At 37.7% G+C, this 23,907-nt stretch overlaps 1 protein-coding gene across 4 annotated transcripts in view; it reads left to right on the top strand.

Annotated features, from left to right (window-relative positions):
* The window catches only part of PI4K2B (phosphatidylinositol 4-kinase type 2 beta), a 28,958-nt gene extending 11,878 nt beyond the window's left edge, over window positions 1-17,080 (top strand). The window contains exons 5-11 of one of the 4 annotated variants that reach the window (XR_012377868.1): window positions 488-641; window positions 2,188-2,249; window positions 3,830-3,929; window positions 7,712-7,845; window positions 8,420-8,479; window positions 9,688-9,838; window positions 14,658-14,780. Coding sequence is in view for 3 of the 4 variants with exons in the window: in XM_025887318.2 (XP_025743103.1) it covers window positions 488-641; window positions 2,188-2,249; window positions 3,830-3,929; window positions 7,712-7,845; window positions 8,420-8,479; window positions 14,658-14,831 (684 nt within the window). In the remaining variant the exon portion in view is untranslated. Of the gene's footprint in view, window positions 1-487; window positions 642-2,187; window positions 2,250-3,829; window positions 3,930-7,711; window positions 7,846-8,419; window positions 8,480-9,687; window positions 9,839-14,657 lie in introns of all 4 variants that reach the window. The other 3 variants (XM_025887318.2, XM_025887319.2, XM_073891495.1) reach the window with 3 other exon arrangements.
* The last annotated feature ends 6,827 nt before the right edge of the window (window positions 17,081-23,907 follow it).

The following is a 23,907-nucleotide window of genomic DNA, read 5'->3' on the forward strand; positions in this document are numbered from 1 at the left end:
TAATCTGCAGAGTCAAACAATGCATTCTTTTTTTAAAATAAAGCTATATTCTGTATTTTATGTTGTAAAGAAAAAATCCTAAAGTATTTCTTCCATAAGATAAAATTGCACTGTTATTAAATGACCAGGATAGCTGTACTATTTGGCTTCCATAATTAAAGTCATTTTAATGAATATTTTTAGAAAACAGCTTTCTGAGTTGAGATTATCACCTTGAGAGGCATTTTCTTTTTTAATTATCCTAAAATAGTCTATGCTCCTCAAAAGCCTAGGGTTGAGCATTTTTAATTTGCTATGTATTCTTTATGTGATTATTTAAAATTAGTGTATAAAAATGGTTTTGATAAACGTGGCTTATCTAAATTAGTGTTAACTCTTTTTCTTACCATGTTTATATAACATTTTATGATGATACTACTGAGAAATTGAAAAAGTAATCCCTTTTTTCTTGTACTTTCTTTTCTAACTATAGTTCTTAAAATTATAGATTGGTTCCTTTCAGTTATTTGTTGAAGGTTACAAGGAGGCTGAATATTGGCTTAGGAAATTTGAAGCTGACCCTTTGCCTGAGAATATTAGAAAAGAATTTCAGTCACAGTTTGAAAGATTGGTTATTTTGGATTATATCATCAGAAATACAGGTATTGAAGTTCTCTTATTCGTTCACTCAAATCTTGTTAGCTTGCAAATTGTATTCAACTCTTTATTTTTTTTTAATTTTACTTATTTATTTGAGACAGAGAAAGAGCAAAGCAGGGGAAAGGGCAGAGGGAGAGGGAGAAGCAGACTCTCCCCGCTGAGCAGGGAACCTGATTCTGGGCTGGATCCCAGGACACTTGAGATCATGACCTGAGCTGAAGGCAGGCGCCCAACTGACTAAGCCACCCAGGTGTCCCCGTATTCAACTCTTGATGCAGAAGTCTTGAGGCTACTTTTTCTCTATCTGCCTTGGAAAACAGAGATGTAGTACTGACTCCCCTGGGCAACCTGTACTGGAGATCCTAACTCCTAGCAGGCTCCTGCCCCGGTGATAGAGGTCAGTTCCTGTCCCTACTGGGGAAGTTCTGGGCAGTAGGTCAAAGCCAGAAATGTTATCTGTGTAATATGAATAATTAAAAACTTGATTGTGTAAATTACTTTAGATGCTTCTTTTGATGTTAGGTGACTGTTAGTATAGTCTATAAATACATTATACTCTTAATTTTTTCTGTTCTCGAAGGGAGCAATGATGTCAATAATCTGAAACAGTGGTTCCCAAATGTGGTTCCCTGGACCGACTGGGTCAGCATTATGTGGGGACTTGTTACATTTACATCTTCTCAGAGGAGTGCACCCCAGTCCTACTAAAGCAGAAACTCTGCAAATGGTGGCCACCAGTCTGTTTTAACATGTCCTCCAGATAATTCTGATGCACTCTGAAGTTCTGGCTCAAAATGCTTGCTCATTTATATTGATTTCTGAAAAAGCATTATTATACTTTTCCAGAGTTACCTTCTTAATTAATATGGTCCTGGATTAATGTTAAAATTGATGTAGAGACTAGAGAACTTCTATAGACATTAGGTGAGAATCTACCCAGAAATTTGCCTGGCAATAGAGGTAGATGTTTTTTCTTCCTAAGGTAAAGAGAAGTTATCCTTGATTTTAACAAACTTGATTTAATAGTTCTTTTTTTTTTTTAAGATTTATTTATTTGAGAGAGAGAGAGCAAGAGAGAGAGAGAGAGAGAGCAGGCACTGAGCAGGGGAGAGGAGCAGAGGGAGAGGGAGAAGAAGACCCTCCACTGAGCTGAGATCCTGAGGTGGGGCTCAGTCCCAGGGCCCTGAGATCATGACCTGAGCAGAAGGCAGACACTTAACCGACTGAGCCACCCAGGCTCCCTGATTTGATAGTTCTTGATAATAATTATACATACCTCACAGAGTGGTTGTAAGGATTAAATGAACTAGTACATGTTAAGTACTTACAACAATGCCTGGCACAGAGTAAACTCTCAAAAAGTGCTAGCTAACATTTGTAAGTATTTTTTAGTTTGTGTGTGTTAAATTAGAGCTTTTAATATGTAAACATAGGCCACAGATAACCAATCAAGGTCTTAAAAATCAAAAGGTGACTAGATTATTCCTTTTTCTATTAAGCTATGATATCCATAAAAAGTGAAGTAACAGATTTGTTTTGTCTTGAAAGACAGGGGAAATGATAATTGGTTAATCAAATATGAAAAGCAGAAACAGGGAAAAGAAATTAAGGTAAGGAAATTTCAAAATTATACCCATACAGGCACAATCAATTTCTGTAAACGATTCCTTAAATTTTATGTTATTCTTCATTTCTTCATTTCCTTCATTTAGATCCTTGATTTTATCTCCTTTTTCTGTTTTTCTCATCTTTTTTCTTTCCTTCCGTTTACATTGTGTTTTTTAAATTCTATTTTTCTAAATCTATGTAGCTTTTATGTTGTATTTTTTTACAACTTTTTTTTAGAACTTGTAAAATTTGTTGTAGAACCACTAGATTTATTTTGCCTTTATGTAATAAAAATAAAGGCTTCTGGTATTTTTGGTCAGCATGTTTATATTTTAGTAATTCGCTTCTTTCTGAGTCTTATGACTACTCAATAATGTGGATGAATCTAAAAATCCTGCTGAGTGAAAGAAGCTACACAAAAAGGGAACACACTGTCTGATTCCACTTACATAAAAATCTAGAAACTGCAGACTAATCCCTGGTGACAGAAAGCAGACCATGGTTGCCTGCAGGTGGGGCAGAGGGAAGGAGGGACTGCACAGGACACCAGGAAACTTTTGGTGAAGGTTTCACATCTGCAAATGCTTATCAAATTGTATACTTTAATATGTGAAGTTTATTGTGTGTAAATTATACCTCAGTGAAGTTGTAAATAGAAAAAAAAATGGCAATTGTAGCAGAAATGGGTTTAAAATACACACATAAATATACACATTCATAATAGTTTCTAAATATATTTTATTGGTATATCTTAAGCAATTAGATTTTACTGAAAACTTCATTCTTTTAAGTATTTTGTGCATTTTCGTTGAGGTCAGATATTTGATATAAACTAAAAGAAACTAACCAGACATATGTCAAACAGACCTTCATGCTAATACTTTTAATTTTATCTTTTTCACCTTTTGTTTTTATGTTGGCCACTTAATAATGGCAGCCATCTATCTTTACATAATAAGTACTCCTTAACATGAAAACCCTCTTGCTCTCAAGGTCTTTGTTTCAGCTATGGAAAAATGTAGAAGTTAGGAATGGCCTACATTCTGTAATGAATAGTATCTTGAGATTCCTTCTACTGGACCTTATTATATTTGGTCTTTGGGTAATTTTATTTAGAAACATTTTGTATTTGGACTAATTATTTCTAGGGGACCCTAGGAAAGACTAAATTTTTAATAAGGTAGGTTTGTTAAGTTCTCTTAAAAATATCAGTATTTTGCAAATGTCATACATTTAAGCAGTGCATATAGCAATAAATTACCTGGAACAATATATCGTTAAGTCTTAGCATTTCCAGGTCCTCTTCCCCAAAGAGGAAAAAAAATGAAACCATTACTATCTAAATTTATAATAACAAATTAAAAAAAAACAGTGATTATGAAATTCTTACTGATTTATAAGACAGTTTCTTCCTTTTGAGGGTAAAAATTTGTATTTTCTGGCAACTTATTTTTTATTTTTATAGGCTCTTCACATAAAATGTCTTTAAACCTTAGTAATTTTTAAAAATTTATTTAATACTTGATCTTTTGGAAATATTCATACAAATTTTTTATCAGCAGACCATTTTTTTCTTCTTTAGGAAACGCAGTGGATTGATAATAAAGAATCACTTATTAAAATAGCTGCAATTGATAATGGTCTGGCATTTCCTTTTAAGCATCCTGATGAATGGAGAACATGTGAGTATTTAGAACCACCTATAGATTCTATGATTAGCCTTTTCCAGAATAAGAAGGGAACAAAAATTACAGATATCAAAAAAGGAGAAGAAAACCTGGGTGAAGGATAACCATTGATTAGGGCTCTGGTCTAGAGTCTGGGGATACAGAAATGTGTATTGCATGGGCCTTGCCATGTATTGTTTGCTTAGCTTTGAATGACTGGGTCTGGTTTTGGTTTTTTGGCTTGTGTTAGTCTTCTAGAATAAGTTTTTAAATATTTACAAATTGGGAATCATCTATTTTAATATTTGGGTAGAATTTAACTTTAATGTGTTGGGTAGTATTCACTTACAAAACAGTTTAGACTTACCTACCCCCTTCCAAGTGAGTAGTGTTTTATCTACCTGTTCATTCTCTGTGGTTACTGGTCTGGTTTGCTACATCTTTTTGAGCTAATTTTTGACATTTTTATTTTGCTTAAAATTGTTCATGCCATCTTGAGATCTAGATTTATGGGTACAAAGGTTTTTATAGAATTGTCTTATAATTTAAAAAAATCCCCTCTATGTATATTAAGTATTTAGGTGTGAAAGGAAATGATATCTAATTTGCCTTAAAATATTTAGGGGGAGGGAAGACAGGGATAGGTGAAACACGTTTTGTAAAAATTTGGGAATAAGATTATTCAAAATATAAGAGTTCATTGTACTAGTTTTTAAATTTTTTTATATTTCTGAAATATATGTAATATATTTTTTAAATAATCTCTTTTTCGAGGCACCTGGGTGGCTCCGTCGATTGAAGCACTCAGCTCTTGACCTTAGCTCAGGTTTTGATCTCAGGGTCCTGAGTCTGAGCCCCACATTGGGCTCCATGCTGGGTGTGGCACTTACTTTAAAACTAAATACAAAATAAATAATCGCTATGACTGTGCCTTTTTAAATTCCTACTGTTTATTAGTGGGCTTTTTTTTTTTTTTTTTAATCAGGCTTGCCACAGACTTGTCTAAAGCATTGGCCTTATTACACTTACTTATTTTCTACTTTTTTTTCAAAGATCATTGGCCTTGTATTTTTTTTTATTTTATTATGTTATGTTAGTCACCATACAATACATCATTAGTTTTTGATGTAGTGATCCACGATTCATTGTTTTCGTATAATTGGCCTTGTATTGATCAGGTTTTCATTTTGTTTGCTTTTTCTCTTTCACTGATTTCTGTTTTCCATCGTTATTCTTTTCTTCTGTTGTGTTCATCGTATTTTGCTTGCCTATATATTTTTCTGTAGGTATTCTTTTGGCTAAGCCATAGGATTAGGTAGGGGCTGCTCTGTTGTTCTGCTCTGCATATTCATACTATCAGATTTACCCTTTGGCGGGAGTAATTTAGGAAGATTTTGTTTGGTTTTACATTTTCTATGTCAGTTGATTTAAAAAAAAAGAATCGGCCATTGTCATTTTCAAGTTTTATTGCTTTGTGATCTGTGAATGCAGCTGCGTGAATTCTCTTTGAAATTCGTTAGTAATTCCTTTATCATCTTGTAGATGGCCAGTTTGAAGGCACTTGAAAAGAATGTGTGTGAACACAAAGTTCTGCATCTGTCTATTAATTAAAGTTTGTTAGTTGTTAGTCGAATCATAATTTTTTTTGATCTGTTAATTTTTGACAGAGTTGAAGTTCACTGTGATTGATTCTGGCAATTTCTTATTGCATTTCTATACGTTTTTTTGCTGTGTATTTCACATACATAAAGGCTCAGCATTTTATCTTGCTGGTGGCTTGTTCTTTTATTAGTGTGAAATATATCCCACTTTATCCCTCAGTGTTTTTTATTTTTCTTATTTTATCTGTTGTTACATTGCTACACCTCATTTCTTTTTATTAGCATTTACCTGGTATTATTCTATACTTTTATTTTTTACTTCCATCATATTGTTTTAAGTATATGACTTATAAACAACACTTAACTGGATATTTTTTTTACCCAATCTGAGATTCTTTTAATAGGTGTACTCAACTCTAGTTAAAGTCTCAATAAATTACTGATGTGTTTGAACTTTTCCTGCCATCTTGTTTTTTTCTATTGACCATAAATTCCAGTTGTTTTTTTTCCTTTCCTATCTTTTGTTGAACTGACTTAAGATGTCTTTGTTTCATTGGTTTTTTTCCTCTAATAGTTTGGAATTTATATGCAAATCGTATTTTAAAAGTGTTAAGTTTAAGGTGCCTACAATACATCTGGGAAATTGTGCCAAGTATGCAGATGAGAATTAAGGATCTGGAACTTAAATAAGGAATTGATGTTGAGGATATAGTTTTTAAACTGTCACCGTGGTGGTGGTTACTGCCCAGGGAGGTCATGGTGAACAAATACCGTCACTAGGACAATGTGAGATACAGAAATACTCAGTAAATGTTTCATGAATGTTTAGCAAATGAAGGAGAGAAACGGGGACTGGTGTCATTGCAGATGAAAGGAAAAGCCAGCAAACGAGAGAAGTGGCCTAAAAGATAGAAGGTACACTTTGAAAGAGTAGTATTTCCAAAGCCACATAGAGAATTTTACAGAGGGAGATGATCAAGAACAGTACTACTTGATACAGAGACATTAAGTAGCATGAGAACAAATGGGCCTTTGGAGAGACTCTTATGAAATGACTGGTGGTCTTAGGGGAGAGAGGTTTTTTGTTTGTTTTGTTTTTTTATTAAAGAAAGAGTGCACTTGAGCAGGGGAGGGGCAGAGGGAAAGGGAGAAAGAATCTCCAGCCGACTCTGCGCTGAGTGCGGAGCCTGATGCCTGGCTCAATCCCACAACCCTGAGATCATGACCTACGCTGAAATCTCGAGTCAGATGCTCAACCAGCTAAGCCACCCAGGTGCCCCTAGATGAGAGAGTTTGAATGGTGATAATAGAAATTGAGGGATAGGGATTGGAAGTAAAAGCAGGCTTGGAATAGGGCTTTTATGTGATTGGTCAGGGAAGAGTAAAAAGGAAATTGGTTATAGCTTCAGGGAGATGTGGGCCAGAGGAATGGACAGTGTGCTTCCCACAGTGTACAAGGATATAGTAAAAGAGAAGTAAGAAGGAATGACTCTAGATATAGATTTTTTCCTTAGGGCTTTCTAAGTGGTAGGAGCCATCAAAGCTGGAGGTTGTCATTGTGTGAACCCACAGTGGTTTTGTGGGTGATCATATTGTTACAAGCCTTACACTTTCTTGCAGGAATCTGAATATGCACCCTAGTCTCTAGAAGATTCTACTACTTTACAAATCTTTCTAATCCTAGTACTGCATAGATTTAATGGTCTTCTTAGGAGAAAACTAGAATTAGCCTGGAGTAATGGATCGTTGATCCCTTAAAGCCACTTACCTATTTACCTACTAATGACTTAAAATTTTGGAAAATTGTATGTTTCCATACGCATGCAAGTGGTCAATTCCTGATGATTTGTGAGTAAGAGGGCAGGGAAATGTCAGCCATGGTATTTGATCTGGGGCTGTGAACAAATTATAGGTGTCCCGTAATTTCCAAACTCAGGAACCAGAGATTCAGATATATTTTTGATGTAGGGCTGTTTGAGATAGACTCATTATTGAAATTCTTACTCTTTACTATTTAAAACTTAGGAACCTAATTAGTTCCAGTAATACCTTCCTGTGCCTTACCGTCTACACTTGATCTTAGCCAAAAGGCTAAGAAGTGATTGTGCTTTACCATCTAAATTGACCAACCAAACTTGGATTCGGGTGATCATTCTCTGATAACTTCTTTCTCTCTCTCTCTCTCTCTTTTGTTAGATCCATTTCACTGGGCTTGGCTTCCTCAAGCCAAAGTTCCTTTTTCTGAAGAAATAAGAAACTTAATTCTACCATATATTTCTGACATGAACTTTGTGCAAGATTTATGTGAAGATCTTCATGAACTTTTTAAGGTAAACAAATTTTTAGTTAATTATTGTGGAAAATGAAATAAATCTTAGAGGAGATTTTCTTAATAGAGCTAATTGGCAATTTATTGCTTCTGGTATCACTACTTGCAGTAGAACTTGACTTAAAAAGGAATTAACAGTTTTACCTTACAGGAGCATAAATTTGTGAAGTTACACTGATTATGAGTGTTCTCTGAAGTGAAATTGTATTAAAACTTGACAAGTTGTTTTCTTCAAAAGTTGAATTTTTACAAAAGCACTCTATAATTTATAATAAATGCTTGGTGAGCTGCTATGATTGAGTCCTCTCAAAAAAGCCTAAACCCATTGGCTGGAAGGTCATTTTAAATCCTTTTGGAACCAGTTGGAGTATAAATAAACTATTCTTGTCATTCTAGAGGCATCCAAAAATAAATCAAGGAAAAATACTTTTTAAACGTTATTTTATCTATTAGGAAGGTGTCAGAATGGCCTTACGTGCTGAGTTGAAGAGTTCATTTCTTTTCAAATATTTGTTTCAAAGATCTTGATTTTTGGAATTATAATAATGTGGGGTTTTTTTTCTGTTCCACAAAAGACCGACAGAAGATTTAACAAAGCCACTTTTGAAAGTCAGATGTCTGTGATGAGGGGTCAGGTAAGTTAACCTTTTTATGATCTTGTTCATTAACTTTTTTCTCCATGGTGACCCAAAGATGCAGTTCTTTTATGCTGAACCAAAATAGCTCGTGTGATTAAAAATGAAGTGGATTTCAGTAGCGGCTTTCCTCATGTTCTAAATTAGATATTTTTTGACCTTTTTGTTTATTGTTTGTTAGCCAGTTTCCCCTCCTGTGAATTCTTTGTCCTCATTTTGATAACTGTTTTCCCCAGTGTTAACTATATTTTTCCTCCTATCTACTTGCTTGGATGTTCCAATACCAAGTTCCGTTGCCTGTTGATTGTCTTTCTCATAGAATGTGTTTGGCCTTTCCCGGAGCAGTCAGTGAATCACCACGTCACCAATGTTGAGCACTGCTTGAGGCATAAAAGTACTGATTGTAACTCAGTCGTGTCACTCCTTACCTCCTTTACTTAGGGATACAAGGTGTTAGGTCTGCTGGTGTGGACCTGTAGGCTGGCTGACCTACCGATAATGTCTGGTCCTTCCACTCTATTAGTAGTATTTAGATTCCAAAAGGAAGACTTGACATGAAAATAAATTAATGTAAATAATTTTGTAAATATTGTAAACAAATAAATTACTGTAAACATTGTCTTTTAGTGACTTACTAATTAACTTTTTCTTCCTAAAGTATGCATTTAATTTTAAGGTAGCTGTTTGCTGCATGCATACCTGGGGCAAAGAAGTCTAGTTCTTGTACTGATTATTACATTATATAACTTTAACAAATATGTATAATTAAATTAGAAAATCATTCGTTCACCAAATATTTATTGACAGAACTAGTGCCAGAAAGTGTTCTGGTGATTGAAATAAAACCATGAGCAAAACCTGGTTCCTTCTTTCCTGGAGCATGTGCTGTGATGACGAGGCCAGGAGTCAGGGAAAAGAGATGGATTATTACTTCATACACCTCTCTGTGCTCCATTGTATGTATTCAGTCCTTTGCTGGAATCATAAGTTTTAAATAGTAAGCGAAATGGCTGGAGAAGTAGGCTATAGCCAGATCTTGGAGGCCGTGAGTACCAGAATACAGATTCCATGTGGAAGGGATTAGAGCCATGAGAGATTACCATTCAGAAACGTTGTGATGAGACAATATTTCTAGAGAGGACACCTCCTGGGTTGCTTTTGTGAACTCCCTGAACTTCTGCTAAATTCTGTTTATATGTGCATTTTAGGGTGGGGACAGGCAATAGGATTTATATGTCAGCAAAAGGAGTCTCTAACCCAAACAAAGATTAAGGATCACTGCAGAAGGTGAGGCTGGACAGTGAGGTGTAGATTTGCTCAGCAGAAGAGGCGGCTGAAGCCAGGGAGCCTTGCAGGGAGGTGAGTGAGGTAATTCAGGCATGTATGAAGGGCTCAAGTGATTGGTGATTATAATTATGTTGAAGAGTGTTACCATCCCAAACTATAATTGAGCTAAGTTTTCTGGCATAGATAATTAGGCCCTAAGTTGACCCTTTCGCTTGAAACAAAATTGATTTATCAGTATGCTCCATCTTCAAGAATTCTCTTATCCCTAAAGATATATCTTAGGAATTCTTTTTAAGGAAAAGCTGTAAATAATTGTGTCAGCTTTAATTGTAGATTAAAGTTAGTACCTGAGGAATTTAAATATAAATTTTAAAATGCTTGTCTGAAAAGATATGGGGACATTCCAGTTCTGAGGTCTTGTCACAAAGCTAGACCAGAGGCTACCTGCTATTTTAAGTTTATTTATTCATGTCCTGTCTCATTCACAAATGAGTTAAGGTATTACACAAATGTGTATAATAAGATGTAAAAATGACAAGCTCAAGATCTGGGGAAAGAAAAAGATAAAAGGATGCCTTGGCTATATGTTTTAATTTTATTTTGTTTTAGTTTTTTTAAATCTTAATTTGGTTTTGTCTTTCTGATAGCCAAAAAGAATAAGGTACCCTGACCATGTACATGATTATATATATATAGCTTTTTGGTTTTAGCTGTTTTTTAAAAAAAGGTTGTCTGAAAAGTTAGATAGTATTTTATGTCCTAAAGTAAATCAGTGTTTTGAAACAGAAGCCTAACAAACAAAAACAAATAAAAGCAACCTATGTTCCAAGCAACAAAATCATTATTCAGCCAGTTCCTTAACTAAGTCAAAATACTTATTTTATTTCTATTGTTTATAATTTTCCTTAAACCTCTTTGCCCCCCTCCAGTTTTCCACTTAACTTCAGATTTGTGCTTTGGTACAACCAAATCTTTTGCCCTAGTTTATGGTAAGTTTTTAGTTTTGCACACATAATCAGTGACATGTTCTAATTCTTCTCCTAAAGATGTGGACTGGAACTAAGAACTTATATGAAGGCATTTTTTTTTTTAAGTCTGGGACTGGTAATGTTTATTAAAGTTAAAGATTTTGAATGTTACTTTAAATACAGTAGGTCATGATCAGGGTCAGTAAGATCATTCATTTTGTTTTATTATTTTTTATGTTTCAAGTTTTTGTTTAAATTCTAGTTAGTTAACATGTAGTGCAATATTAGTTTCAGGAATAGAGTGTGGTGATTTATCACTGACAGACAACACCCAATGCTCATCACAAGTGCGCACCTTCATACCCATCACCCATCTAGCCCATCCCCCACCCACCTCCCTCCATCAACCCTCAGTTTGTTCTCTTGTCGTTAAGAGTCTAAGATCATTCATTTTGTGTTCTATCTGTGCCAGGCATATTACTATTACTGTGCCTGTTGGGAACACTGGACCTCGGGACATATTTATGCGAAATGTATTTTACATGTGGTCTGAAAAAATGGCAGAAATAATAAACTGCCCTAGGAATACACAGTGAACACCTATTCAGTGACTTTTAAACCAGAAGCTCATTTGCAGACTCAGTAATAATTGATGTTGAAGAAAAGAAAACGAACACTTGAGTAGCTCCTGAGTACTTTACCCCTGTGATGTTTGGTATCACTTATCCTTACAGCAGCTCTCCATAGTTCTCTGCGTTTTATGTGGAGGAAGCTTGGCTCAACGGGGTTAAGTAACATGTTGAGTCTGTAAAATAAGGAACTCTTCGTCTGGCACATCAGCTACATTTGGGCATTGCCTCTGCCTGCGACCCTTCCCATCTCTTCTCTGGATGTAATGATCTTGTAAGTGGTATCCTGACCCCTTCTCCTGTCTCTCTTTCACAGTAGTCCAGAACCATCTCTCTGAAAGCACATCTGATCATGTCTCCTGTGACGTACGACTCCATGACTCCTGGGTGTGCATTGGTTCCAGTGCCAACTTAGAGCACAGGCCACGGGACCTTTGGCACTCTTCCTGCATCCATCCCATGCACCTGCCTTATCTCTGGGCAGTGGTGGCTTCCCCTAAGCCTGGCCACTCCTAGCCATCCTTCCCTCCCGTTTCCCATTTCCCAGTGGCACCCTCATGTGCCTTCTTACCACTCCTCAGTTACCCTTTCTTCTTCCTCTGGAGGACGGTTTTCCTTCAAGCTCCAGCCCTATCTTCCTAGGCTCAGAGTTCTGTTTTCTGCAGCATTCCCTGGAAATACACTGGTGTCAGCCTTGACTCAAAAATCAGATGTTAAAACAGCATGTTGGGCATATTACTGTTGTTTACTATCGCTTAAAATCAACCAGAAAATAGGTGTGGTTTTAGATAGTACAGTAATTCTTATACCCACTAAAATTTGAGGACCAGTGAACTAGTCTAAAGGAGAGCAGAGTCTGTATGTGGAAGTCTGTGAGTTTATATCATCTGCCTTTGGCCTAACCATCACATCCCAGTTCTCAAATGTGGCATCGATGGAGACTAGAGTGTTTCTCCTTGCCTGCAGTGCTTAGTCTATTTCTAAAAATAGTCTTCTCTGATTTATATATATAATAATATATTTGTTTGTTCTTTCAGAAATGAAAAAATGGGTGATATCTAGGGGAGGGGGTCAGATTTTAAGTCAGGGCATAGGTCCACTGTTGTTAAAGTGTTTATTGCTTTTTATTCTAGTTATTTGTTCATATGGCTGTTTGTTTCTAGAATGTGTGTACTTTAAGGGCTCACATGGGTTTTTTTCTCCTGTTCAATCTTCTCTCTGCCCCAGCACAGCGCATGCTCTGTAGATGTCTCTTTAATAAATAAATCCAAGATCATCAAGTGTCTTCTCAACTTTCAAAGAAACATTAATATTTAGAATAGTTTCAGGATTGAGTAATTTTTGCTGTTATATATTTAAAAATTGTTAAGCTTGTAGAATGACTTTCATTTTCTTTATACCATTTTGTTTTCCAGATTCTCTACAACAATCATGTCTTTAGAGTCAGGAAAATATTAGATATTACTTAAATTAGTGTGTTTAGACTAACATTTTTAGAATAGAATTTTTAAAACCAGAAGAAGAAACTAATAAATGTGCCCACATTTATTTTCATGATAAAAACAATGCTTATAAATGTGAATTTCATGAATTCTTTGTGTCTTATTATCCAAGTATAGCCAGCCTAGAAGATTTTAAGGGAAGAACTTGAAAGGGATCCTAAAACATAAATACAGTGAGTAACTACTGTAGCTAGTAAAGATTTATTTCCTGAGGTGTTAAATAGTTCAGATTTTCTAGGATCTAAACCGTCAGTTTTATACTATTCAAAGTATTTGAATTTTATTTATTAGTATGGCTTTATGTTGAAACCTTTATGCTATCACTATTAAATAATCTTTACAAGAACCACTAAAATGCATACTATCTGTATATTAAATATTTTCAAATACCTGAAGGAGACATCTTTGTTTCTAAAGTATGTAACAAAGGGAATTTTTTACCTGATATGCAGGAAAAAAGAAAATGAATTATTAAAATTTTATTTTATCTGAACAGAGTAGAATAGGCTGTAAGCTATGCATTGAGTTTCATAACCTTATTTATGTGCTCAAGTAGCAATTCTGAGTATGTTTAAACATGGAATGTAATATATTTTATTCTTCCTAGTAAACTCTTAAATGAAACTTTATTTTAAATGGCTACCTTCCCTAATTCTTTAACCCCTTTGCCTTGCCTCATGCTTTCCCATCACACTTTTACCCTGTAATACTTGGTATAATTTACTGATTCATGCTTAGTGACTCCTCCCCCTGCTAAAATGTAAGCCTTATGGAAGCAGGGATTTTGTTTGTTTTTTTCCTGTTGTAGCCCCAGCGCTTAGAGCCTAGCAGGTAGTAGGCATGCAATAATTATTTTGTTGGATGAGTGGATAAGGCAAGTATGTAGTTAAAAGCAGACTATTGTTTTTAAGTTTTTATTAATTCCAGCTAACATACAGTGTAATATTAGTTTCAGGTATACGATTGAGTGATTCACCCCTTCCATACAATACTTGGTGCTTATCACAAGTGCCCTCTTTAATCCCATCCCCTATTTCCCTCATGCCCCCACCCACTTCCCCTCTGGTAACTCTCAGTTTGTTCTCTATAGTTAAGAGTCTGTTTCTTGGTTTGCCTCTCTCTTTTTTTCCCCTATGATCATTTGTTTTGTTTCTTAAATTTCACATATGAGTGAAATCATATGGTATTTGTCTTTCTCTGACTTATTTTGCTTAGCATAATACTCTCTAGCTCCATCCACGTCGCCGAAAATGGCAAACTTCATTTTTTCTTATGGCTGAGTAATAATCCATTGTGTGTGTGTGTGTGTGTGTGTGTGTGTGTGTGTGTGTATTCCACATCTTCTTTACCCATTCATCAGTGGTGGCCATTTGGGCTCCTTCCATACACTGCTGGCGGGAATGCAAGCTGGTGCAGCCACTCTGGAAAACAGTACGTAGGTTCCTCAAAAAGTTAAAAATAGAACTACACTATGACCCAGCAATTGCACTATCAGGAATTTATACAAAGAATACAAAAATACTGATTTGAAGGGTTACATGCCCCCTGATGTTTATAGCAGCACTATCAACAATAGCCAAATTATGGAACAAGCAGACAACTTAGACCAGTCTTCGTTTAGCTTCTATGTCAAATGGATGATGTGGAGCCATTTACTTTATTCGGTCTGTTGGGCATAAATGGATGAAATAAAAATTATAGTTATGAATAAATGGTTAAAATCGTGTCAGTGAACTGAAGGAAGGTTTTTTTATCTTATATGAACTAGTGAAAATATCTCTTCTTTGCACAGATCTTAAATCTTACCCAGGCACTGAAAGACAGGAAGAGTCCTGTGCAGCTGGTGCAGATGCCGTGTGTGCTTGTGGAACGCAGTCAAGGTGGAAGTCAGGGTCGGATCGTGCATCTGAGCAGTGCGTTCACCCAGACTGTCCACTGCAGGAAGCCATTCTTTTCCTCCTGGTAGCAGATGTAAGAGTAAAGGAAACAAACCGTTTGGCACGATATTGTTAAAACAATACAGTAATGCAAATCTGCTGTTCAGAGCTCCCATTGCCAAAACCTCAAATAATGTAAGTCTTTAAAAGGTTATCTTTTGAATGTAATCAAAAGTTTACAGTCTTTTTGTCCAAATATTAAATTTCTATTTCAGGGAAGCAGTGATAAATCTCCTATATGTATTTTTGTAGAAAAATTGTATTTTTTGTTGTTGATGTTAGTTTAAAAGGTAATTTCATGGTTTATACGTTCTGAAATGACTGTAATTACTTTAGAATTCCAAGTAGAAAAATAAGGTATTTGTTGACTTTGAATAACTTTTTATATTATTTTTTAAACATTGAGAAGGATGTTCATGTTCACTCTTCTTACATTATAAAAGGCCTTTGAGGGTGAAACTGCTCTTACGAACTTTAATAAGTGGTTAATAGAAAAACAGGTAAGAATAGAGCAATGTTGCCTTAATTGAAAAAGCTGCTATTTTAGAACTTGAATAAGTCCCTAAAGTGACCATTGTTAGGGACCAGAAAGTTATATTTTGGTTGAGTAAAAAGTGACCATTTTATTTTCTGTACTTCAGAATATTTTTGGTCAATTATTTTGTTATAGTAAGGAAACAAATCTAAAGATATTCCCCCTTTTTAAAAAAAAAAATGGAAACACTCAACTGAGACTGGAGGGGACTAACATGAAATTAAGGCAGATCTCCAATATTTTGAAATTCCAAAATAGCGTTAAAAGTCCCTTTTGTTTCTTGCATGGGATCAGTTACACAATCAGTTAGTACTTTAGAGTACTGATCTTACTCGGTTTAGTAGTTCAGTTGGTATTAACTTCACTGAAAAGTAAACCATACCTCAAAGTGTATATTGGATTGCATTTTGGGGTTCTAGGGCATAAGTCCTTAAAAATAACAGTCATATTGTAGGGTATTTGAAATTACCAGTGTTAGTTTAATTAACAGTCGACTTTAAAATATCAGCCCTAACTAATGGGGAACATGACAAAGATAACCGTAAAGTCATTTATATCTGATTTTGAAAATCAGTATACCAGACATCCTAGGACTTTGTAGCACCTTTAACTCACCAAGTGATTTAAATTGAGACGAGCCCAGTCCAAAGATTTGATTACAAGGAACCAGAAGCTTCATTCTTTTCTTCAGGCCACAAACAAGTAACATTACCACTCAAACTAAACTGGCAGTTTGAGGTCTGGGCCTTTTGGTTTTTTAGCTTTCTGTCTTGTGATTTTTTTTTTTTAATTAAATATTTTCGTGTAAAAAATATTTCATGAAGGTTAAATTAGGGCAGAAGACAGGTCTGCAGATCCCCCTTCCTTCACCTCTTTCTCCTGGTCTCTGTGGATGTGGCGAGTAAGAACACTGCTGCCTCGGTACACGCCCCCTGGACACTCACGGTCCCCTGCCTCCCCTGAGCTCCTGCCGTCTTCATGCTGAGAGCATGGGAAACTGACTGGAAATTCAAAACTCAACTACCATCTTCAGATAAATACTAGTGATTAAAATGTGCCTTTTGAAGATGTGTTCTTAAATAAGTTGTTATGATGTGAGTACTGCTTTCATAAAATGGTTTTTTTAGTATTTTGAGAATTGCTATATTAATTTTTATAATGGAAAACTTAGTAAATTCCTACTGTTTTATATCCTGAAGTTAAAAATAGTGTGGAACTATTTTTTAAATGGCCTCATCAGGCTAGAAGAGTAAAGTTGAAATATTTAAGATATGATCATAAGTCAGAGTACATTGGTTATATTTTGTAAATTTTCATGAACTTGATTCTTATTTAAATATTGTGTTAATTTTTTTCAATGAGTGTATTTATAGCGTCAAACTTGGTAGACTAATCATTGCTTAAGGTCACGGTTCTCCTCAAGTATGTATATTGAATATTTCGAATATTTGTGAACACATTTATGTTTATGAATGATGCCAAACCACCATTTCCCTCGTATATTAGTGGTATAGTTTAATTCTTTAAAATTCTAAAAGCCATATTTAACTGGAACCTTTATAATTGGAGACATTTTACTTTTGTTTAATTATATGCTTTCTTATTCTCCCCTGAATTTGTCAGCGGTTGGAGGCTGTGGAAAACCTTTGGAAGGTTTTTTGCAGACTTGAAAACAGTTTGAGTCACAATTTTTTTTTTTATTTAAAGTTCTGTACTGATGGAATTAAAGCCTTATTAAAAACAGATAGCGAGTGTTCTTTAATCACATTACATCCGAAATCCTCTTACAGACGCATGAAGAGCTAGGCAGGGTCTTACGTTTGATAGTCTGTCTTTTCTCCCAGAGGTGCTTGGGCAACAGTACAGAGTTGTGGCAAAGATTCGTAGTGTCGCTCTTACCTCTGCCCAGCCTCTGTCGCAGTTCGTCCGGGGCCAGTGACACGTGGGGACGAGTGATCGACGTGACTTCCAGATCTGGCAGTAAAACTCACTGCCTTCACCTGCAGTGGCCATGATTGACCACCTCTTCTCTTCCTGTTGGCATATATACAAAGAATTCGCAGAATGCATGCAGCCGGGGCCTGTTGGTCACGGCTTGGCGAACCACCAGGAGAGCGCGCTGACTGATGTGAGCAAGAAATAAGTGCTTGTGTTGAGTCACGGAAGTCTGGAATTTATGTGTTGCTGTAGCGTAGTCTGCCCTGTCCTGGGCATTATAATATAACAGAAAAATACAAATTATTTTAAAATAAAGAATCAATTTTAGGAGGTGCCATGGTAGCAACAGCGGGTGGTTTTTTAATCTCCCCAAACCCCCAGGCGCGATGTTATAGCAAAAGAAGAAAACACTGTGACACCATCTTCGCTAAAATTAGGTGGTAAGTAACGCTGTGAATCCCAGAATCTGAGCAGTTCGGGCTAAAACCATCAATAGCAGTAAGATCACAGGGGAACAGAGGTTTTAGAGGAGCGAGCAGAGGCAAAGTAAGGGGACTAGCGGTGTGGTTCCAAAACCACAGCCGAAACAGACAGGGCTGTTGAGCATTCGACTGGCAGCTGGGAGTAGGAGCCCGCAGAACAGGCCGAGACTGCTAGGCCCACCTGGTCTGCAGAGTTCGCAGAAGTAGCCCCGGGGAGCATGTGGGTCAGGCCTGAGGGAAATGATGGGTGTGGAGCACACATTGGCAAAGGAAGGACTGCGCGGGGATGGGTAAAGGAGAGAAGGTTCGGACGCGGATGGAAGAGGGCACCCAAGGAGACTGAATATGGAGAGTACTAACGCGGTACACAGAAAACCATGTTCTCCAACTCTGCTTAGTAACTGCAGCAGAGAGAACCCCTGAACCACAAAGTTAGGAAACTATTCTGGCCCACCTCACCTCCTACACAGGAATCTTCTAAAAAGACAGGGAAATCCTTCTCACTTAACACCACCACATCTTACACTGTGCTCTAAGAGAAGGATAACGACCTGTATGACATACCTACAGAAAGCGAAGATACCCAAAAACATTGGCAAAGCAGAGGAAACCTGTGATCTAATATTTTTAAAAATTATGAAGAAATTCAAGGAATGATAGAAGCTTAAGAAAGAAGGCTAACATCAATATTGGAAAAGCTCAGATTAGATAGCAAGCAACAGGAGGAAATAAAATGAGAGCTGACAGGGCTCAGAGCAAATACTAGAGTTAAAAATACACTTCAGAAATAAACTGGAAGGAATACAAAAGCAAATAGACAACAAATCCACAAAAACCCTATGGCAAACATCATACTGTCGGAAAGTCTCAAGGATCTGTGTTAGTTTTCTATTGCTGCTGTAATAAATGGGCACAAACTTTAGTGACTCAAAACCAATACAGATCCTTTATCTTAAAGTTCTGCAGGTTGGAAGTCTGATGCAGGTTTCTCAGGGCTAGAATCACCCCGGGCTAGAATCACGGGGTGAGCAGGACCGCATTCCTTTCTGGAGGCTCTAGGGGAGGGAGTCTGTTTTCCTACCATTGCCAGTTTCTAGAGGCCTCACACATTCCTTGACTTAAAGCCCTCTTCCTCCCATCTACAAAGCCAGCGACAAGAGGTTGAATTCTTTTCTCATCACATAGCTCTGACACTGACTTCTGCATCCCTCTTGCATTTTTAAGGACCCTTGTGATTACATTGGGTCCACCCAGATGACCTAGGTTTTCTCCCTTTTTTAAGGCCTGCTGATAAACAACCTAAATCCATGAGCAACTTTAACCTCCCTTGGCCATACAACATGTTCCCAAGTTCTGGAGAGCAGGACGTGGGCATTTCGGGGACGCTATTATTCTGCCTTCTGTACTTTCCCTCAGATCGGTTGTGTGACAAGGGTGCCTGCTCTCGGTGCTCTTGCTCAGTATTGTACTGGAGAGCCTATAACCAGCGCAGCCAAGGCCGGAAAGAGGCAAAAGGTAGGAGGATCAGAAATTAAGAAATGAAACAAGGAAACAGATTTCCTTGAGTTGGGATCCAATCAAGTTTTATTCATTGCATTTGTTTGTTCCATCTTCTAATCTAGAACAGTTCTTTCACTTGCCCACAACAGTAACTTTTGGAACATCCTCCCTTCTGAATTTGTCTAATTATTTCCTCTTACTGTTTAGCTTCATCTTCTATTCCCTACGTTTTCTATAAACTGGAGGTGAGATCGGAAAGCTTGATGCAGTTCAGGTTAAACATTTTGACAAGACTTATTTCGTAGATGACTCTGCACATTTCATACTGCATTTACATCAAGAGTTAGATAAAAGAGATCTCATTTTTATTGAAGAATTCATCATGGTAGGGGAGGAAGTCCCAAAGGAGCCAGAGAGCTATGGCAGTAGGAACTCTGTTCACAAATCAAAAAATATTCTTGTCTGTGCAGAGGGTGGTTAGATTCCCCCCGCCCATTTCTTTGAAAACTTAATTTTTGTCCCATCTTCTTTATCAATGACTTTTTCTAAATTAGCTCTCTTTTTCGATGATGATGATGATGATGATGAAGGATGGATGATAATGATGAGTTGGTTTTCATCAAGCAAATGTGCTAATCTGTCACAATATCAAAAGAATATTGTCATGAGTGATATTCATTAAGCCTAAAATCTCAAGAATAAAATTCATAACTTACAACAAAGCTGTATTTCACTTCTGTGAGCTTTCATTCTTTGCTGTGAGCTATTTTGCTATTACTCGATGCTTTTCATAGGAAGACCCCTAAATATTAAGTGGGCTCATGGATTGAACAATGTAAGTATATAACAAAAATGAATTTATCTAAGCAAACTGCATTATTAATCAGAATCATTTTATTCAGTAAGTTTTTAGCCTGTTTCAAAATCCATGTAAAGAGTTCTTTGAGAAAGTAAATCCTTGAGCTTTAGAGTTTTTATTCTAACACCAAGTAATGCAATAGATTTGACTTTTGTCATTTCAAAATACTGTAAACTTATGTTCTAATGTTGCTTATCTTCAATAAATGAAAAGTCTGCCACGATTCTCTTTTGACTAAGAATTTTAAATTGGAATAGACTTGTGTTTAAGTCCTGGCTCTGCCCCTTATTAGCTCTGTGTCCTTGGACAGAACTTGCAAATTTCCCAAACCAGCTTTCTCGCCACATGTAAAATACACAAGCTAATGGTAACTTCAGAGGTTTGTAACAAGGACATTTAAGACACATTTGTGAAAAGTGTGGTACAAATTCTGGTAGTTAGCGGCGCCTGGGTGGCTCAGTTTTGGTTAAGCAGCTGCCTTCGGCTCAGGTCATGATCTCTGGGTCCTGGGATGGAGCCCCACGTCGGGCTCCCTGCTCAGCGGCGAGCCTGCTTCTCCCTCTCCCTCTGCCTCTCCTCTGCTTATGTGCTTTCACTCTCTCTCTGTCAAATAAATAAATAAAATCTTAAAAAAAATTCTGATAGTTATGCATTAGGTTTCTATCCAAGCATCTGCCTGTATGCATTAATGGCATTTTTGGATTTTTGGCTTTAGATGATGAAATAAGGCTATATCTGTGTTTATGGGTTTGGATTATTGCATAAAGAGAGTATGTGCACGTGCAAATATATGGATTTGAAAAACATCTTTCCTGGAGCATTGGCCACAGATTTGGATTCAAAGGGCTATCTTCAAGCTCTCCGTGGTGTGTGAGAGGGAAAGGCACCTGAGGTCACTGGATGAAAGTAAGCAATTTCTCCAAACCTGATCCTCTAAGAAACTAAATGACATCTCCAAAGGTTATTTGTTTCAAATCCTGACGCCAAGTTCCAGCCAGTTAAATGCTCACGTGGCCGTCGATGGCTGTTACTTCTGCCTGTGGGTTTTTTAGACCTGAAAATTGAAAGCATGTGAAATCAAAAAGAAGCAGTGAGTCTACTCTGTATACAAAGAGGCGTTCATTTTTCCTTTGACTCCGAGAAGCCTGGCTGCTCCTTGGCTCTGTTACACAGTTCCACCTGACAGTTCAGGCTTCTGAAACCATGGAGGCTTGCGGAAAGAGTGGGAAAAGCAGATAGCCCTGCCTTTCCCAAGAGTCAGACAGTCGTCCACACATTCAGGGCTGATCCCTTGGCTGCCAGGGAACCGGTTTAACCGGATTCAGAGACGCTCATGCCTGAATGCCTGTCAGGACAAATACGAAGGCCTTTTATCTCAGTGGGGCTTTGGGACCAATCCAGAGAGCTATTCTATCCTTCAAGTGCTTGTTTTTAAATTGCACTACTTAAAGGTAATCAGGAACTGTATTTAAACCAAGGTACTGGTTTAAACCAAGGTCGCCACTGCCCTAGCATAGGTTGTGTGTGTGTGTGTGTGTGTGTGTGTTTAAGATGTTTATTTATTGGAGAGAGAGAGAGAGCATAAGCCAGGGGAGGGGCAGAGGGAAAGGGAGAAGCAGGCTCCAGGCTGAGCAGGGAGCGCAACGCTGAGCTGATCCCAGGACCCTGAGATTATGACCAGAGCTGAAGGCAGACGCTTAACCGACTGACCCGCTTAACCCCAGGCACCCCCAGCATAGTTTCTAAGCAAGTTAAAATCTATAGCTACACTATCTATCCGTGCTGCGCGAGAGGAGTTGGAAATGCCTAATTCCGGAATCACTAGCTAAAATGCTGCTCGTTTTTCCGGATAGCATCCCCTTTGATACGTTTCAAGGATAAATATTATTAAGTTTCAAACACCCGTGGTTCGGAGAGGGCAAGTTTCATTGTTGATACAGAAATTTAGCATAATCTGTAGAAGAATGCAGTTAAAAAAAGAAAAAGCCTTTGACTCGGACTTGGAAACGTGTTTCATATGTAAATGCTTAGTATGACCTCATTGTTACATTATAACAAAGTAGTCAGATGGCACATGCTTTCTTACAATGAGTACACTTAGATTTAAGATACGTAAGGTTAAGATAAGTAAGGTTGAAAGGTAGCAGAATAGGCCACTCCCAAATATGGCACTTTGGCATAAGGGTGATCTTGAGCTGAAGGCAATTGAGAGGACGCAGATCTAAGAAGAGCCCTCTGCCTTCCCCCTATATTTGCCTAAAAGCAGGACATAATATGTAAAGATGCCACCCCCTCCACCCCCCATACACACACACCTACAAGGACAGAACTTACTGCAGACAATTCTAGACCCTTCCTTACCATTGTTTCCCCATATCCTTGCCTTCCCCCAGTTTGGGAAGTTCAAAATCCTCTTCCTTTGTTTTGTCATGTCTCTAAAAATACACTGTTCTTTTGTGAAGGTGCTATCTAAGCCCCATTTCTAACCAGCCCTTTGAGACACTCATCTCTAAGCTCCCCTGTGTATGCTGGACACACCTGCTAATGAACTTCTGCATGTTTTTTCTCTTGTTAATCTGTCTTTTGTTAGTCTAATGTTGGGGCTTCAGCCAGAGAACCCAAGATGGGTAGAAGAAAAAGATTTTTTTCCTTCCCCTCCAAGGTCAACTAGATTCTAGTGGAGGTTCTATTCATAATTTGGGGTGGTATTTGAGTTTCCCATGCATGTATGTTATGTGTGTATGTGTGAGTGTTCATCTAACAGCGCTACCACTTATAAAGTCCTTACTTTGCCATGGGCTGTGTTGAGTGTTTTTCATGCTGGACATCTTCTAATTGCCCATCCAGATCTGCTTTCCACTTTTCCCCTCCTGCTCTGTGCTCTGGCAGGCTGACCTCCACGGACGCCGTCAACAGGCACCCCACATCTCATCTCTGCTGATTTTTGGCAGTAGGAACCACTGACAGATGAAAGCTCTGGGGTCCAAAGGGGGAGACTGAGGTTGGAGTATATACCCCCCAGCTTCTTCCCTGTGGGCTTGTCATGGTTGACTGAGGTCCTGTGCTGAAGGTCATGGCTCTTGTAGGCCTGCCCCTTCCATGTCTCCCCTCGGCCCTGGAGACCCAGGGGTGGGAATGGCACCTGCTGCTAATAGCCCTAAGAGAATGCACAGTCCCTGGGGAGCTGAACAGAACTTAGCCCCCAAGCTGGTGAACAGCCCCCTTATAAAACACCCCTCCACTTCCCCACTGGAGCATGTCCTCTGTTTCCTGCCAGGATCCTGAATGTCCCACACATGATCTCATTCCATTCTTCCGCCAAGCCAGAAGATTTGTATTATTATCCCCATAGTATGCTGGAGAAAGTCTCGGAGATGTTAAACAGCCTGTCTGAACTTACATAATTCGTTTGTGGATGACGGGGCAGGACTCACAGGAAGGTCTTTGTGACTCAGTCGTACTGCCTGCTCCTCGCCCAGCTGGACGGTATTGCATTACGTCTGTGGTCCCAACCGTCTCCCTTTGTCCTCTTTCTGTAAAGAACGCTTTGTAGACCCCCTTGATTGCCGTAAAATGGAAATTCATACATAATAGATCTACCTCAAGGCCTAATTTTAAATAAAATATATAAAATTTTTTTCTTTGGTTCTTTTCTTTTTTTAAGTAGGCCCCACACCCAGTGCAGAGCCCAACATGGGACTTGAATTCGCGACCCTGAGATCAAGACCTGAGCTGAAATCAAGAGTTGGACGCCTAACCGACTGAGCCACCAAGGCACCCCTGTAAAATAT

Source organism: Callorhinus ursinus, unplaced genomic scaffold (assembly GCF_003265705.2).
Source record: "Callorhinus ursinus isolate GAN/ISIS: 27379988/994484 unplaced genomic scaffold, GSC_fseal_2.0 scaffold4, whole genome shotgun sequence".
Lineage (NCBI taxonomy): Eukaryota > Metazoa > Chordata > Mammalia > Carnivora > Otariidae > Callorhinus > Callorhinus ursinus.